At 35.0% G+C, this 14,183-nt stretch overlaps 1 protein-coding gene and 1 pseudogene across 1 annotated transcript; both read left to right on the top strand.

Annotated features, from left to right (window-relative positions):
- Positions 1–4,482: 4,482 nt before the first annotated feature.
- LOC106319223 (probable fructokinase-7) lies at positions 4,483–6,635 on the top strand. The gene is made up of 7 exons (XM_013757496.1): positions 4,483–4,711; positions 5,008–5,213; positions 5,282–5,494; positions 5,568–5,765; positions 5,856–5,996; positions 6,077–6,193; positions 6,288–6,635. Exons 1-7 carry the CDS (start codon positions 4,690–4,692, stop codon positions 6,420–6,422), a joined length of 1,032 nt encoding a protein of 343 aa, XP_013612950.1. The 5' UTR covers positions 4,483–4,689; the 3' UTR covers positions 6,423–6,635.
- A 91-nt stretch (positions 6,636–6,726) lies between these two features.
- Positions 6,727–8,980, top strand: LOC106319224 (annotated as a pseudogene).
- Positions 8,981–14,183: the final 5,203 nt, after the last annotated feature.

Below are 14,183 nucleotides of genomic sequence, written 5' to 3' on the forward strand. Positions count from 1 at the left end.
ATTAAGGAAAACTCATTAATTTAACTGGAAAAAACAAGCATTAAAATAGGTAGGTTCATTTAATGACATTATATTTAAATTTGATTAAGGAAAACTCATTAATTTAACTGGAAAAGACAAGCTTAGGTAGTTTAATTTAATTCTCAGTGGCATGGAAGTGTAAATAAGTTAGAAAACTTAGGAGTATTTTTTAATGGGTACTTCTCTTTTAATAATATAGATGAAGGATCCACGTCATCTACTTATTCGATGGTGTATTCTACTCTCTCTCTTTTTTTGTGGATTTACATGATCTTCTGCAACAAAAAGCATTTTTATCTGTGAGAAAATTACGTTGAACCCACATTTTCCTAATGTCTAACTACTCCTAGAACACTCTAAAGTTGGTTTGCATACTTTGTGCCTAATAAAACACCTAATTTACTTCTAACTAAACATAAAACTAATCCACGTCTTTCTCAACTTCTCATTTTCTCTATTTTGTTAATTTTCGACAACGACTCTAATAAAAAGATTCTCATTTTCACAATTGGTTTTTTCGATTTTAATCCGACAACGTCAAATCCAATCTTCGAAAAATATTCACTCCACTCTCGATTTCCGACCAAATCCTCCATATAGTCATGATTCCAACGAAAATGAATATCCATGCTCTCTTCCGACTTTCTAACCTCTACCCTTCATACCTAATTGTATACAGCTTTGTCGCTCACATCCACTGCCACAATTCACCCATCCACGATGCACACATCCATGATACTCTCATACGCGATGTATCCGTTCAAGACGAACCATCCACGCGAACTCATATGTAAGGATCACGTCCACTTAGAACCAGTCCTTCGATACATCTTACATGTTAATTTAGTCCTTGATCCGATGATGCCATCTAGTCTGATTCCGCCACATGGGATCATTTTGTAGATTGTTAGTGTAATGCATCCACATAGAAGGGTCGAAGGTAATAGCAAACTCAATAGAGATGACAACAAGATTTGGTGAGAGCAGTGGAGGAAACAACGAGATCAGCACGTCCGACTGCAAGATTTACGAGATTTATGGTGGCAACGACGAGTTCAATAAAAACAGTGGTGTTATGAGAAAATGGAATCAGTGAAGTGGAAAGACATGAAAGGGACGACAAGTAAAATGGCTCTTCTCTAGTTCAGATGTATATTGCCAATTGTAAATATTTACTGTCATTAAAACATGAATATTGTTTGAAAGTAACATTGTATTTTTTGTATAATTTACTGAAAATACCATTGTTCTTTTAACTATACCTAGTAGTCTGATTAAAGATAAATTTGTTACTACTTACATGACCATTTAAATATAATGCACCATCATGAAATTATTCTATTATTTAAATAATTTTCAATTTTAATTATTTTCAAATTTACTATAACAAAATCTTACGGAATTTATTTTTATTATTCAAATAACTAATTAAATTCATAAAAATTAAAATATTTAAAATAAATATATTATATATTCTTATATATAATTTCTAAACTATGAATAAATTATCTATCATCCACCATAAAATTATTATACTATATAATACATTTATACAAAAAAAAAATAGTCAACATATTTTAAATTTTACATCTACAACAATAATTACCTAAAAATGACTAAACATTAGAAAAACTAAAATTTGGTTAAAAACAATATTTACTGAAAACATGGGTTAAATTCTAGTTTTATACGTTGACGAAAAAAGTCTAGTTTTATATTATAGTTGAAAACTAAAATAAAAAATGTAACATATCTTTTGTATTACCTAAAATTCAAATATAATTTAATTATTAGTTAAACACAAGCTAAAAATATAATTGCTAAAGTTTTTATAGTATTTTATAAAAAAAATTTAATCATCATAGTTTCTGTTGCAGAATTTTGGATTTTAAAATTATGTGCGAGCCTAGTGAAATCTACGGGTTGATAATAAGTATTGAATATATATATCATTTGTGGTGATCGAGACATTATATAAATTCATTCGCTTAATCTCGTACTTTCCTGAATCAGTCTTGTTTTTAATTTGTTTCTATAACACTTTTCACTAGTCATGCCAATTAATTTCTAGGTCCAATTCCATGTTTCCGCACAGACATATCCATTTTCTCAGGCCATGATCGCACACAATCTTGCAAGCAATATCCTAAGAAAGTTCTTCGACCCTTGAAGACTAACTTCGAATAACGAAGAACAAAATTCCATAAAACACATTACTCTTTCACATAATCTCAAATATACATATCAAACTCGCTAACATCCTACACTACTGGATTGTCACGAATCACATCCTCACATTGATTGATCTCAAAAGATCAAAAACTTTGAACCTTGATGCATTTTCTGGTGACATCTCTTGTGATCTTCTTTGCTTGATCCTCCCTTGCCGAACCATCTCTCAACAAACTCATTTATGCGCTGACTTCTCTCTAGAATTGTTTATGAACTATGAGAGAAATGAGAACCAAAGGTTCTTTTTATAGGATTCTTGGACTTGCTCACCAAGCCAAGCACTTATTATCTGTTTCCTTATTTGTCTTGTCAAATATCAACATCAATACCTGACCTTTTCTCATGTAATGTGAGATTGACTCAATAGCGAAGCCGTTTTATATTTGTAACCTCTTTCGATTCGTAATCGACCTCAATTAACTTTTAAATAAATGAAATTTCTGAGAAGTTTTATTCCTAATTAATTCATTAAACATTTTGTCGCATTTTACTTTTACACTTGCCCCATCTCGAGAACAAATTAGAAATCTCTCTACGCAAGAAGTAATTCGACGATGGCTGACCATTTGTGATCAACACCACATAGCGAAGGTGCATCCACAACAATGAAACTTTCAAGCTCCACTACATATAACTCCTCTTTGCTTACATGTCAAAGGCCACCAATGCAGCCCATGCCAACATTGGCACAAGAAAGCTCAGTACTCCCGCAAGCTAAAAAGAAAAAAAAATCAACCCAAGCCAAGTCGAACCCCCTGGAGAAACCAGAGTTTCAATCTCTTGTAGTCATATGCCCAGTCACTAGGAACGGTCCATACCCAATAGAGGTTCTACTCCAATTTACAAAATGTGTCACTTTTCTTTTGTAAAAAAACATTGAATATTTCATTAAAAAATTCAAAGCCAAAAAAGACAATAAAAATTTTGGATCCTAAACAGTGACTTATTCTGCTTGTGCAATGGGCCGGGTCTGCCAGTCACCAACGAGTCCGAAAGAACCCCAGAACACGCAGATACGCTCCCTCTTTGTTTAATGTGACTGGGGTGATTGTGGGATCAAATTGAGCTTAAGAGTTAGTGGCTTATCGTTAAGGCTCACATTGATTTTGTGTTGCTGAGTTGGCGCGCTTATAAGACTCACCCTCACCTAGTCTCACCTCTTTTATCCCACTTAGTCACTTTGCAGCAAGTCAACTTTGGCAGGGCAGGTAGTATAATTAGTTTTTCAATTATAAAAAAATTAGGGTATTGCCTCCATCAATTGCTTTCGTTTCTATTAATTCAATAAACCAACTATCATCATGTAATTATATCCTGCAAAATTGTCTTTTCTATCGCAACCGGTTAACTACAAGTAGGTAACCCGTATTAGACTGAGATAAACCGGAATCAAGCTTACACTCACCCAGTCACACCTACGTTGCCTCTTTGCAGCAAGTCAACTCTGGCAGGCGTTTTTCAAGTTTAAGAAATGAAGGTATTGTCCCTATCAATTGCTCTCGTTGCTATTAGCTTAATAAAAGCAACTATCAGCATGTAATTATCTTGCAAAATTGTCCCCTCATTCGATTTCATGAAAATTAATAAAAAGGAATACCCAATTAACACAAAAGACATGACAACAACTACAAAGAGAAATCAGGAACGTAAAGTTTGTATATATCATTCAAAGATCGAGGATTACTCCTTTCTGATCGGAGTTGGCGGGAAAATAGAAAAACATCCAAAACATGTTGCATGCCATATTAAACACGCAATTTTCACCTCTGCAGTATATATAATCATAATTATAGTTTTATAAATTAATTGTATTAATAACGATTCAAAACAATTAAATCTACTCCATCCATTTTGTTTTAAAAAAAATATTGGTGGTTTGACTATTTCATACCTATTAAAATATAATAACTATTTTCTTTACTAATTATACCTTTAACTTTATTTATCTTTTATTTCAGTAACATAACATAATTTTCCTTTTTAATATTAATATTTTTTACTTATTATATGAAAATTTCTTATTATAAAGAGTAAATACATAAATATTAACTAAAATTAAAATATTAATCATTTAAATATAAGAAGTCTAAAAGAGAAACATTTTCTTTTAAATATATAAAGAATACCGTATTAGGTTTTTAAGAATTTAAAAGTTTCACTTGGAGAACACGTAGCAAAATATTTAACACACACACACACACACACACACACACACCGTCGTCACACGAGCTGTAAAGTGTTTATTTTTAATTTTGGGTATTAGACAGGAATATTCACAAATGTGGTGACGTCATTATATACTAATACATAACCAACTTCGTCTCTTCATCTCTACTAACAATTACCGAAAACAAAAGCACCCGAATTTTCAAATCTTTCTCCTCTCTCTCTCTGTTTTCCTCGTAGATCCCTTTCTGTGTTTCGAATCTGAAGATCATGGGTGAGAAAGCCATCTCAGGTTCGTTTGAGATCTTTTTGTTCACTCTTCTTATGTTCTTGATCTGACGGCGTTGAATGATCTTTATCGAGCTGGATTCGAACTGGGTTTTCAGTTTTAATGGAATTTTAAGTTTCTGGGTTTGATCGTGTCTCTATAAAGCTTTGATCTTTGATGATATCTCTTCTTGGGTTATGCTTCTGTAGATCTCTGCCCTTGGGTTATATGTCTCTGTAGTCTTGCCCCGTGTTCTATAGGATAAAAACGAATCTGTAAACGCGACAAGTCTTTAATCTTTACTTTGTTTCTGATAACAGGTAATCTCAAGAAACTAACGATCGACACAGGACGTTCAGAGACTCTCGTGGTCTGTTTCGGTGAAATGCTGATCGATTTTGTGCCAACGGTGGGAGGGGTTTCACTCGCTGAAGCACCAGCTTTCAAGAAAGCTCCAGGAGGTGCACCTGCAAATGTTGCTGTTGGTGTCTCTAGACTCGGTGGCTCCTCTGCTTTCGTTGGAAAGGTCTGATGATTAATCAATCAAAAGGCTCTCTTGCTGTTTAAACTCTAATCTTAGTTTTCAAAATCTAGGTTGGTGATGATGAGTTTGGAAAAATGTTAGCTGAGATTCTAAAGCTGAACAATGTGGATAACTCTGGGATGAGATTCGACCACAAAGCACGTACTGCTCTCGCCTTTGTTACGTTAAGAGCTGACGGAGAGAGGGAGTTTCTGTTCTTCAGACACCCGAGTGCTGATATGCTTCTTACGGAGTCTGAGCTTGACAAGAACCTAATCCAAAAGGTAAAGATTATGGAGATCCCTCTTTTGATCCATATTTATACAAATGAGGACTAAGTCCAGTGACTTCTTACAGGCCAAGATCTTTCATTACGGATCAATCAGTTTGATCAAGGAACCTTGCCGCTCGACTCATCTTGCAGCTATGAAAATCGCTAAAGCCGCAGGGAGTCTCTTGTCTTATGACCCCAACTTGAGGTTACCCTTGTGGCCATCAGAGGAAGCTGCAAGGAAAGAGATCATGAGCATCTGGGAGCTAGCTGATGTTATTAAGGTATGAGGATGATCTTTTTGCACTCCCACGTTTCAGATCATTACTAGTACTGAAGATGACAAACAAAGTCTTGTCTGGGAGTTTTTTCAGATCAGTGAGGACGAGATTACATTCCTGACTGGTGGAGATGATCCTTATAGTGATGAAGTTGTGTTGCAAAAGCTCTTTCATCCCAATCTCAAGCTTCTTGTTGTGTCAGAAGGACCTAATGGCTGTAGATACTACACTAAGGTTTGCTTGTCTATCATTTTACATACACTCAGGTTGTATATATTGGGTTACTTATTCTTGGTAGATTTATTATCTTGTAGGAGTTTAAAGGTAGAGTTGGTGGAGTGAAAGTGAAAGCGGTTGATACAACCGGTGCAGGAGATGCATTCGTGAGCGGTCTATTGAACAGCTTAGCTTCTGATCTCACTCTTCTCACTGTACTTACTTACTTATCTCTTAGATTTTTTTCCTTCCATTTATCTTCTTCTATGGCTTGTGAACTAAGGTACGTACATTTTGTGAAATGTGCAGGATGAGAAGAAACTAAGAGAGGCGCTTCTATTCGCAAACGCTTGTGGAGCCATCACAGTAACAGAGAGAGGAGCTATTCCAGCGATGCCCACCATGGATGCTGTTCAAGAGCTTCTCAAATCTTCTGGCTCCTGAAAATGCTCATAAAGTCTCTTTTGAGTGAATCACTTCACTACCTTTCTCACTGTATCTTTGTGTTTTTTTCTATCTTTTTCCCAGTTTGTAGGAACTCAAGAATGTTGTGTGTGTGTGTTTTTAGTTTGTTGATTGATCTTCTGGAGTTTTGATTTGGTTTTAAACTGCTTGTCGTTTCTTGTTGCCGAGGATAATTTTGGTTTTAAACTGCTTGCCGTTTTGTTAGCTGAACAAAACTCGTGGGAAGGAGGGCGTATATACCGAAGCGAAGTACTAGTTATTAGTCAAACCGGTTTAGGGTTGAACAGAACGTGAGTAGCACGTGACACCTCCGTATTGAAAGTCAAATTTGATGTTTTTGGAAATGGGAATCACATAACCGAGATTCCACAGTAATAACGGCGTTAAGAACGGAACGTTGAGTCTTTGGCTTGGGTGAAAATTTAACGAACTTTAAACATTTGTTTCGCCGTCAGAAGAATACGGGACGAGAATTCTCACGTTCATCCAGTAGCACGCACAGCACTTTCCTGGATCCAGAGTCTGAATAATGTGAAGAAATTTGATTACGAGGGAGAAGAAGAAGAAGGAAGGAGTAGATGATGGCTTCGGATCCAAAGCTGAAGGCAGAGATGGACTTGCAAGAGAAGCTCCTGTTATTGCCTACACAGAGAAGGTAATCCTGGCAATTACTCTCTCTCTCTCTCTCTCTCGATCTATGTATTGTTCTTCAGTGGTTTCTGATTTTCTTTTCCTCCTTGCGAAACCAGATAATCGAGGAAGAGCAGCTTCAGTTGAAGAAGTAAGCAGTTGTTTCTCTAATATGTTTGATTGATTTGGTTCTAGTGTGCATATTGCGAATCTGAGATCTCTCTCTCTCTATCAATGTAGCATTCTTCTCACTGTGTCGTTTCTAGGTTAGAGAATACTGGGAATCTGTCTCTTCTTTAGAAAATGGATGCTGCTGGATGTACTTGTTTATTGAGAAGATGATGGTTATGAAACTTATTGTTAGTGAGCTTTGTTGGTGCTTAGATACATCGAGGAGAATTACTCAAAAATAAAGCAAGTTTCACTTCTTAGTGGTTTCCATCATGCAAGGAACGGCTGGTTTGATTTACTCTCTTCTTCTTGGATCATCATCTTCAAGCACTGGAACACTTGAGAAAGAAAATTGAACTCTCTACTGAGTGGATCCATGCTGCAAAGTTGAGGGAAGATGAAGCCAGAAAGGTTTATCTCTCTCTCTCTCTCTCTCTTTCATTTATGTTTCTCAACGTTTTTTCTTGGCATAATGGAGTTAATTTTAGGTGGCTGAAAGCTTTTCTGTTGCCTCTTTGTGCTCTATTGTAGTCCTAGAGATTTAACAGTCTTAGCTATGATGCAAGTAGCAAAAACAAGTTATGTGAATTGATATTTCAGTTATCATTCCTAGGCCTCGTAAATCATACTTTCTTCCGAAAACCACCCGACTAAATAAGTGGTTTTCAGTTATTGTCTTGGTTTTTACTTTCCATTTCATCATTGTCTTATGACCTGTAGGCATTCAAATGTTCTTGAGATTGTTTAACCCTACCACAGAAGTCTAGAGATTCTTGATTAGTCTCTTCTTATATGTGTGGACTTCTTATTTATAAGTTACTTGTCTTCCTAAAGGCATTTGAAGCAGCATCGAAAGTTGTCAAGGATGAAGAGGCAATAAAGTAGAGTCTTTGTGAAGATCTGAACCGTCTGGTACATATCTTTATCAAAAACGATTGTAGGAGTTACGTTTTCGCCATTGAAAGGCACTCAACTCAGTCTTTTGTAAACAAATTGTAATCACAGGTACAAGAAAGCAGCAATACGCAGTACGCCAGACTTGAGGAACTGAAAAGAAGACTAGAGGTACTGAATCCGAATCTACTTCTGTTCAGCAAGTAAGCAATCTCTCCTTCTAGTTTACATTCCATTTGTTTCTCATAATTCAACTTATCCTTAGAATATAGCACTGATCAATTCCTCCATGAATATGTTGCTAACAATGGTTAATTCTTCGCAAACGGTGCATGAGTATCAGTTCTATTTGCTTGGCGATAAGTAGATGCATGAAAGATGTTAAATATTTCTGACTGTGTTCCATATTAGATCCATGAACCGGAGACTAAATCTGTACTAGACAGTAGCTCACCAGCAGCAGCCAATGCTAATCAGACTCACCCGGAAAAAAACTGAAGGGAAGGAAGAGGGAGGTAAAGAACATGGACAGAGACCAGCCACAGCGGAAGGAGAATCAAAATCAAGAAAGAAACCACAGATTCAAGGAAGGGGAAGAGGAATTGGAATCATGAACAACAAAGGCAGAGGAGGTTGGACTGGTGCTGGTTTCGATGTCGATGTTAGAACTTAAAAATTGAAATATTATATACATCCGAAAAGGCGCCTTTTCTAATCGCATATATTGTAACCAGGTAATGTCTCTTTATCTTTTAGCATCCATGGACATGTAGCTTCCTGCAGCTACTGCGACCTTTCTCATTTACTCGTATGTGTTACTGAAAAGAAAAATCATTCAATTATACTTGGCTTCTTTAATCATCATTTTGAGTTTAGGTTCTAATGTTTTGTTATTGATTTGAGACCAGTCTAAGATGTTTAGACTGGGTTTTGATTGATAATGAACCTAATGGTATGTTTCATATTGACTAGTAATCATAATATTTGAATTTAAAAATAAATGTTGTGTAGATATTAATAGAAACCTGCCAGAGATAACTGGAACTGATGTTAGATTGATGAATAGTATTGTAAATGAACTCTAAATGAAAAGGGTCAAAAGAGTAACAGTGAATACTTAAATGCGTTCCTCCTCTTCCTCTGTATATCAAATAATAGTGTTTTCTCTAGGAATAAGTGAAACTGTGACCGATCTGTGTCAGCCAGGGAGTCCATAACTGAGACCCAGTCCACTCATAAACTTTGTTTTCTAGTATTAACAAGTTTTTGTTTTGTAGTTAAAAAACATGAATGTGTCTTTGTCTCTATTAATTTCTTCTACTCGTGTCTTCATCTCATATGGTTTCATTTATAATATGTCTGATCTTCTCTAACTACTAACTTTTTGATTCCATTGCATGCTGTTTTAATGTCATTTTCTCGTCTTTACGTTAGATTCATCATTTTGAAATCTCATGAGAAAAGTGAGATGGATTTTTGTGGATTTGATGCAATGGTTATGAATCCAAACCCGAAAGTAAGCTTGTCGAATGTTGATGTGGCTCACCCAACCGAACTCGTCCAAACTCTAAAATGGTTCGTCTTAAAATTGATCCCCAATCGTCTTAATCTTTGTAGAAAAAAAGTAGAAAAGAGCTAAGAAAAGCGATTTTTAATCCCCAAAATTTCCAGTGCAAACAACCTAGGTGCATTAAGGTCTCGAAATCAACTCATCTAAATATATTCAAGTCTTCTTGTGAACCGTATCCTGGATCGCCAGTTATTCGCAGTCTTTTTTGGGTTTAACTGTCTGTGGATCCGGCCAGACCAGGTTATGTCTCGAATATACAGGTCAAACTGTTGAGTCTCCAATTACTAATCTGCTGTTTTTAAAGAAGCTTAAGATGCTAAAACCCATAAATCAGAAGTTTTAAGACTCCAAATTTAGCTCCTTTACTCTTTAGTATAGTGGCTTGAGCTTTTGTCTATGCCTCTTAGAGGTAACGAGTTTAAACGTCATCCCCTTCAAACGTGAGGCATTATTTTCTTAGTTAGCTTTAGGTGCCATATATATGGTTTAGGGCAGGCACTACTTAAATGTATGATTGGTTACCCTTATGTTTTATTTTTCTGACGAGAAATGAAGTATATGGTTCCAAATATCGAATATGCACCAATTAATATTTGGGAGAAAACAAAATAAATAATAATGATGATGTACACCACTCTTTCAATTTTTTTTTGTTTTGTTGTAACATAAAACACGAGGAATAGGATCTGTTCAAAAGTTATTGAAACGCGAATATGGCGGGATGAAATATATAGGACCATCGCGAAACCTGCAGTACAGTGACGGAGCTTTTATCTTGATTTGCCCTCGACAATACTCTAAACACTGACTTTCCTACAAAACAACCCTTCTACTATTGGGACACGGTTTGAGCAACGAGACAAATCATGCTTTGCCCCCATGCCCTCCTAAACTATATATTATACAATTAATCACTAATTTATTAAGTTAGAGTGGTCCCATTAATTGTTAATGACATGGGTCTTCACTTATGGGATCTGACCCCAGAAGTACTCTGATGCACATCTCCTTCTCCTCCAAGTGGGATATTTTTATTTGTTTTTTGAAATTTAGCAATGGGCAGCTATCAGTATCGTTTTCAAACCTTTCTTGTCTGAGGTCGATAGATTTGATTTAACCTCAAAACCCTAATTATTAACATAGGGCTACATTATTACATGTATTCTCTCCTTAGAATTCTGGAATTCTCAAAATATATACATATGTATATATAAATATTATTAGTTTAACTATGTTCGTTTATGTGTCGTGCGACCTGCGACTGCTCGCAGGTCACAGGTTGTTGTTCGTTTTGCTGTCGCGTAACATGCGACCTGCGATTGGTCGCATGTCGCAAGTCGCGAGTTGTTGTTCGTTTTGATATCGCGCTACTGATTGCACGACCAGTCGCGAGTTCCCATTCAAGTCGCCCGAAAAAACAGCGACTAAAAATTAAGAAAATTTTGATCGCGCGACTGGTCGCAGGTCGCGAACATAGTTTTAGTCGCAGGTCACAAGTTTAGTCGCAAGTCGCAAATCGTAGGTCGCGCGAGACGTAAACGAACGTAATCTTAGTCGCATGTCGCATGTGGCAGATCGCGCGACACGTAAACGAAGAGGGCCTTTATTATGAGTTTCTAATAATTACGTAAAATCCAGCCGAATATCTAAACTTTATACATATATGTATTTTGAGAACTCGAAGGAGAGAATTCTCCACTGACATTGGTTTTATATATTTTTTTTTTTTGGACAAATTCTATTCTATATATTAGTTACTGCTTTACGTGGGTTATGGTAAAATACTGACAGATTGTAACAAATAGTGGGGTAACAAATTCGTTCGGGACATATTTAAGGCTTCGAATGTTTACAACCGCCCCGCCCCGCACCGCAGTTAACAGTAACAAAAATCTTTACATATACTATATATCTATACGTTTTTATAACTGTTAAAACCGCACCGCAGTTGAACCGTTTGTCCCGCACCGCTCAAACCGTAGTCACCATTCGGAGCCTTAAGTATTATAAACATCGTTACATTTTGCAATATTTTGTGTCATCTCTTTTATAAATTTAACGTTTTTCGTTATCGCCAATGGTCAGCTGTCGATGCTGACTAATGTTAGTGACATGCTGGTTGGTGGACGTGGAGACAAATATTTTTTTCAAATAGATTCAACGGTATCATTCACTCAAATAATTCTTCGAGCGCTCTGGATTTGTTTAGAAAATGTTTTGTTAATCAAAGATAAATACATATTTAATGGGACTCATCTTTTAATTAAAATAGCACTTCTAGTTTCATCAAAATAAAACATTGCGGTTATGGATAAGACACCGTACGTTAATGGGTTGTGATTTGTTAAGTATACAGATATTACACATGTCACAAAACTTATCTTGTTCTATTAAGCAAAAAAAAAAAACTTATTTTTTTCTAGATATATAAGCATGGCTAGAACAACAGGTCTCAAACTTATGTTTTTGGCACATGGGATCTAGTTAATAACGCTTCTCATGCTCATTACGTGGTCTTTCAAAAATGTCGTCAATTAGGTAGAGCAACATTTAATCTGGAATTAAAGAAAAGACAAAGATAGAACAACATTTGACAGTTAATCAGATGACATTTAATTTCCAGAGAAGAAATGATGAGACGCAGTGACTGCCTATGTTTTAGAGAATAGCCAGAAACTCAAAATGATGATTCAGTTACAGAATATTATTTTTCAGTATATTTGATAAAACAGTTGAAATTAACTAAAATTCTACTCACAGATAGACATGTGACTGAAGAGTTTCTAGAAAAATTTCACATGTTCTTATAAAAAAAACTTTTTTTAATCTCTTTTCTACTTTTTATCACTTTACTGATGATATACTTAGTAGAAATCATGCGGATGAAATGCTTTTAAACTGAGAAAATAACAACAATAATCCACTTGATAAAAAACTTATAAGACACATTATGTCTTGGAGGGATATCAATTTTACCACAAGTCTTAAAGGATAACCATTTTCATAAATACTTAAATTTGTGATAAAAATATTAAATTAGATTTCCTAAATCATTTACAAATGCTTAAAAATATTTATAAAAACATAATTACAAAATTTACAAAACTCAACCCCCCCTTAAATATTAAACTCTAAACAATAAGCATTAAACCCTAAACCCAAATGTTATAATATCTTTGATTAGCCCTGTGCATTTTAACCTGGACCCGAAAACTCGAACCAGAACCGTTTCAAAAATACCCGATCCGGAACCGAACCAAAAATTTACAAATATCTTTTGGGTCTAAATTTTTTTTTTAGACATGACCCGAATAGACCCGACCCGATAAGAACCGATTTGTACCCAAATTAAAAATATGTATATCTAAAACTATGATGTTTTTTGTTCTATTATATATATATTATTTTATGATTTAGTTGAAATGTCTTTTGTTAACAACATTTGTTATTATTTTGTAACATTTTTTAAGTAATATGAAGCTTTAAAATATAAAATTTAGAGTTTAAAAATGCTTTATTTTAATTATTAATAGTTTCATTTAAGTTATTTTGTGAAATTTTAGATATATATGACAAATATCAACTAAATTTGATGGAATTGGGTACGTCATGTCCTTTTCAGATCCTAAATATCTGAACCCGACCTGGACCCGATATGGACCAAAAACAATTACGGATATTTTATGGGTATTTTAATTATAAACCCGAACCGACCCGGACCCGATAAGAACGGACCCGAATTCGAACCGAAAATTTCTAAGTACCTGTTGTGTCTAAATATTTAGGACCCGAAAGACCCGGACCCAAAAGAAACCGGCCCGAACCCGACCCGAAGACCCGAATGCCCATGCCTATTTTCGATTAAGAGTATTTTTTTAAAAAAATGGTAGCTAACTTAAGTTATTTTAAGCAATTTCTTCTTGCGTCTTTGTTGTTAAGTAATACAGAGGTTCAGTTCTACAAGAAAACAGCGGCATACTGAAGGAAAAAATCGTCGGTATGTCGTCGGAATAACGCTATTCCGACGACATACCGACGAAAAAAGTCCTCGGAAATAACACCTCGGAAATTCATCTTTCCTCAGAAATCCCTCGGAAATTTCCGACGGAATTCCGAGGAAACTCTATTTCCTCGGAATTTCCGAGGACCACAAGTTCGTCGGAAATTCCTCGGAATATTCCGAGGAAGATGTCGTCGGAATATTCCGAGGGATAAACTTCCTCGGAATATTTCCAAAATTAAAAAAAAAATTTATAAATTTATTTTTTTAAATTGTAATTCGAAAATATAAAATTAATATTGAAATAGAAAACATATTTAAAATACAAAAAATAATAAAATAGTTTTTATAAATAAAAAAAATGTTTTATAAATACAAAATTAGTTTTAATAATATGAAATCATCTTTTTATAAATACAAAATAGTTTTTATAAATACAAAAAATAATAAAATAGTGTTTATAAATAAAAAAAAT

The sequence above is a fragment of the Brassica oleracea genome, chromosome C9, assembly GCF_000695525.1.
Source record: "Brassica oleracea var. oleracea cultivar TO1000 chromosome C9, BOL, whole genome shotgun sequence".
Taxonomy (NCBI): Eukaryota; Viridiplantae; Streptophyta; class Magnoliopsida; order Brassicales; family Brassicaceae; genus Brassica; species Brassica oleracea.

Bases quoted from the DNA above. Each gene is read 5' to 3' on its own strand.
- LOC106319223 (XM_013757496.1), top strand. From the start codon at position 4,690: ATGGGTGAGAAAGCCATCTCAG. The intron at 5,766-5,855 runs GTATGAGGATGA...GAGTTTTTTCAG, and splicing joins AGCTAGCTGATGTTATTAAG to ATCAGTGAGGACGAGATTAC. The intron at 5,997-6,076 runs GTTTGCTTGTCT...ATTATCTTGTAG, and splicing joins GCTGTAGATACTACACTAAG to GAGTTTAAAGGTAGAGTTGG.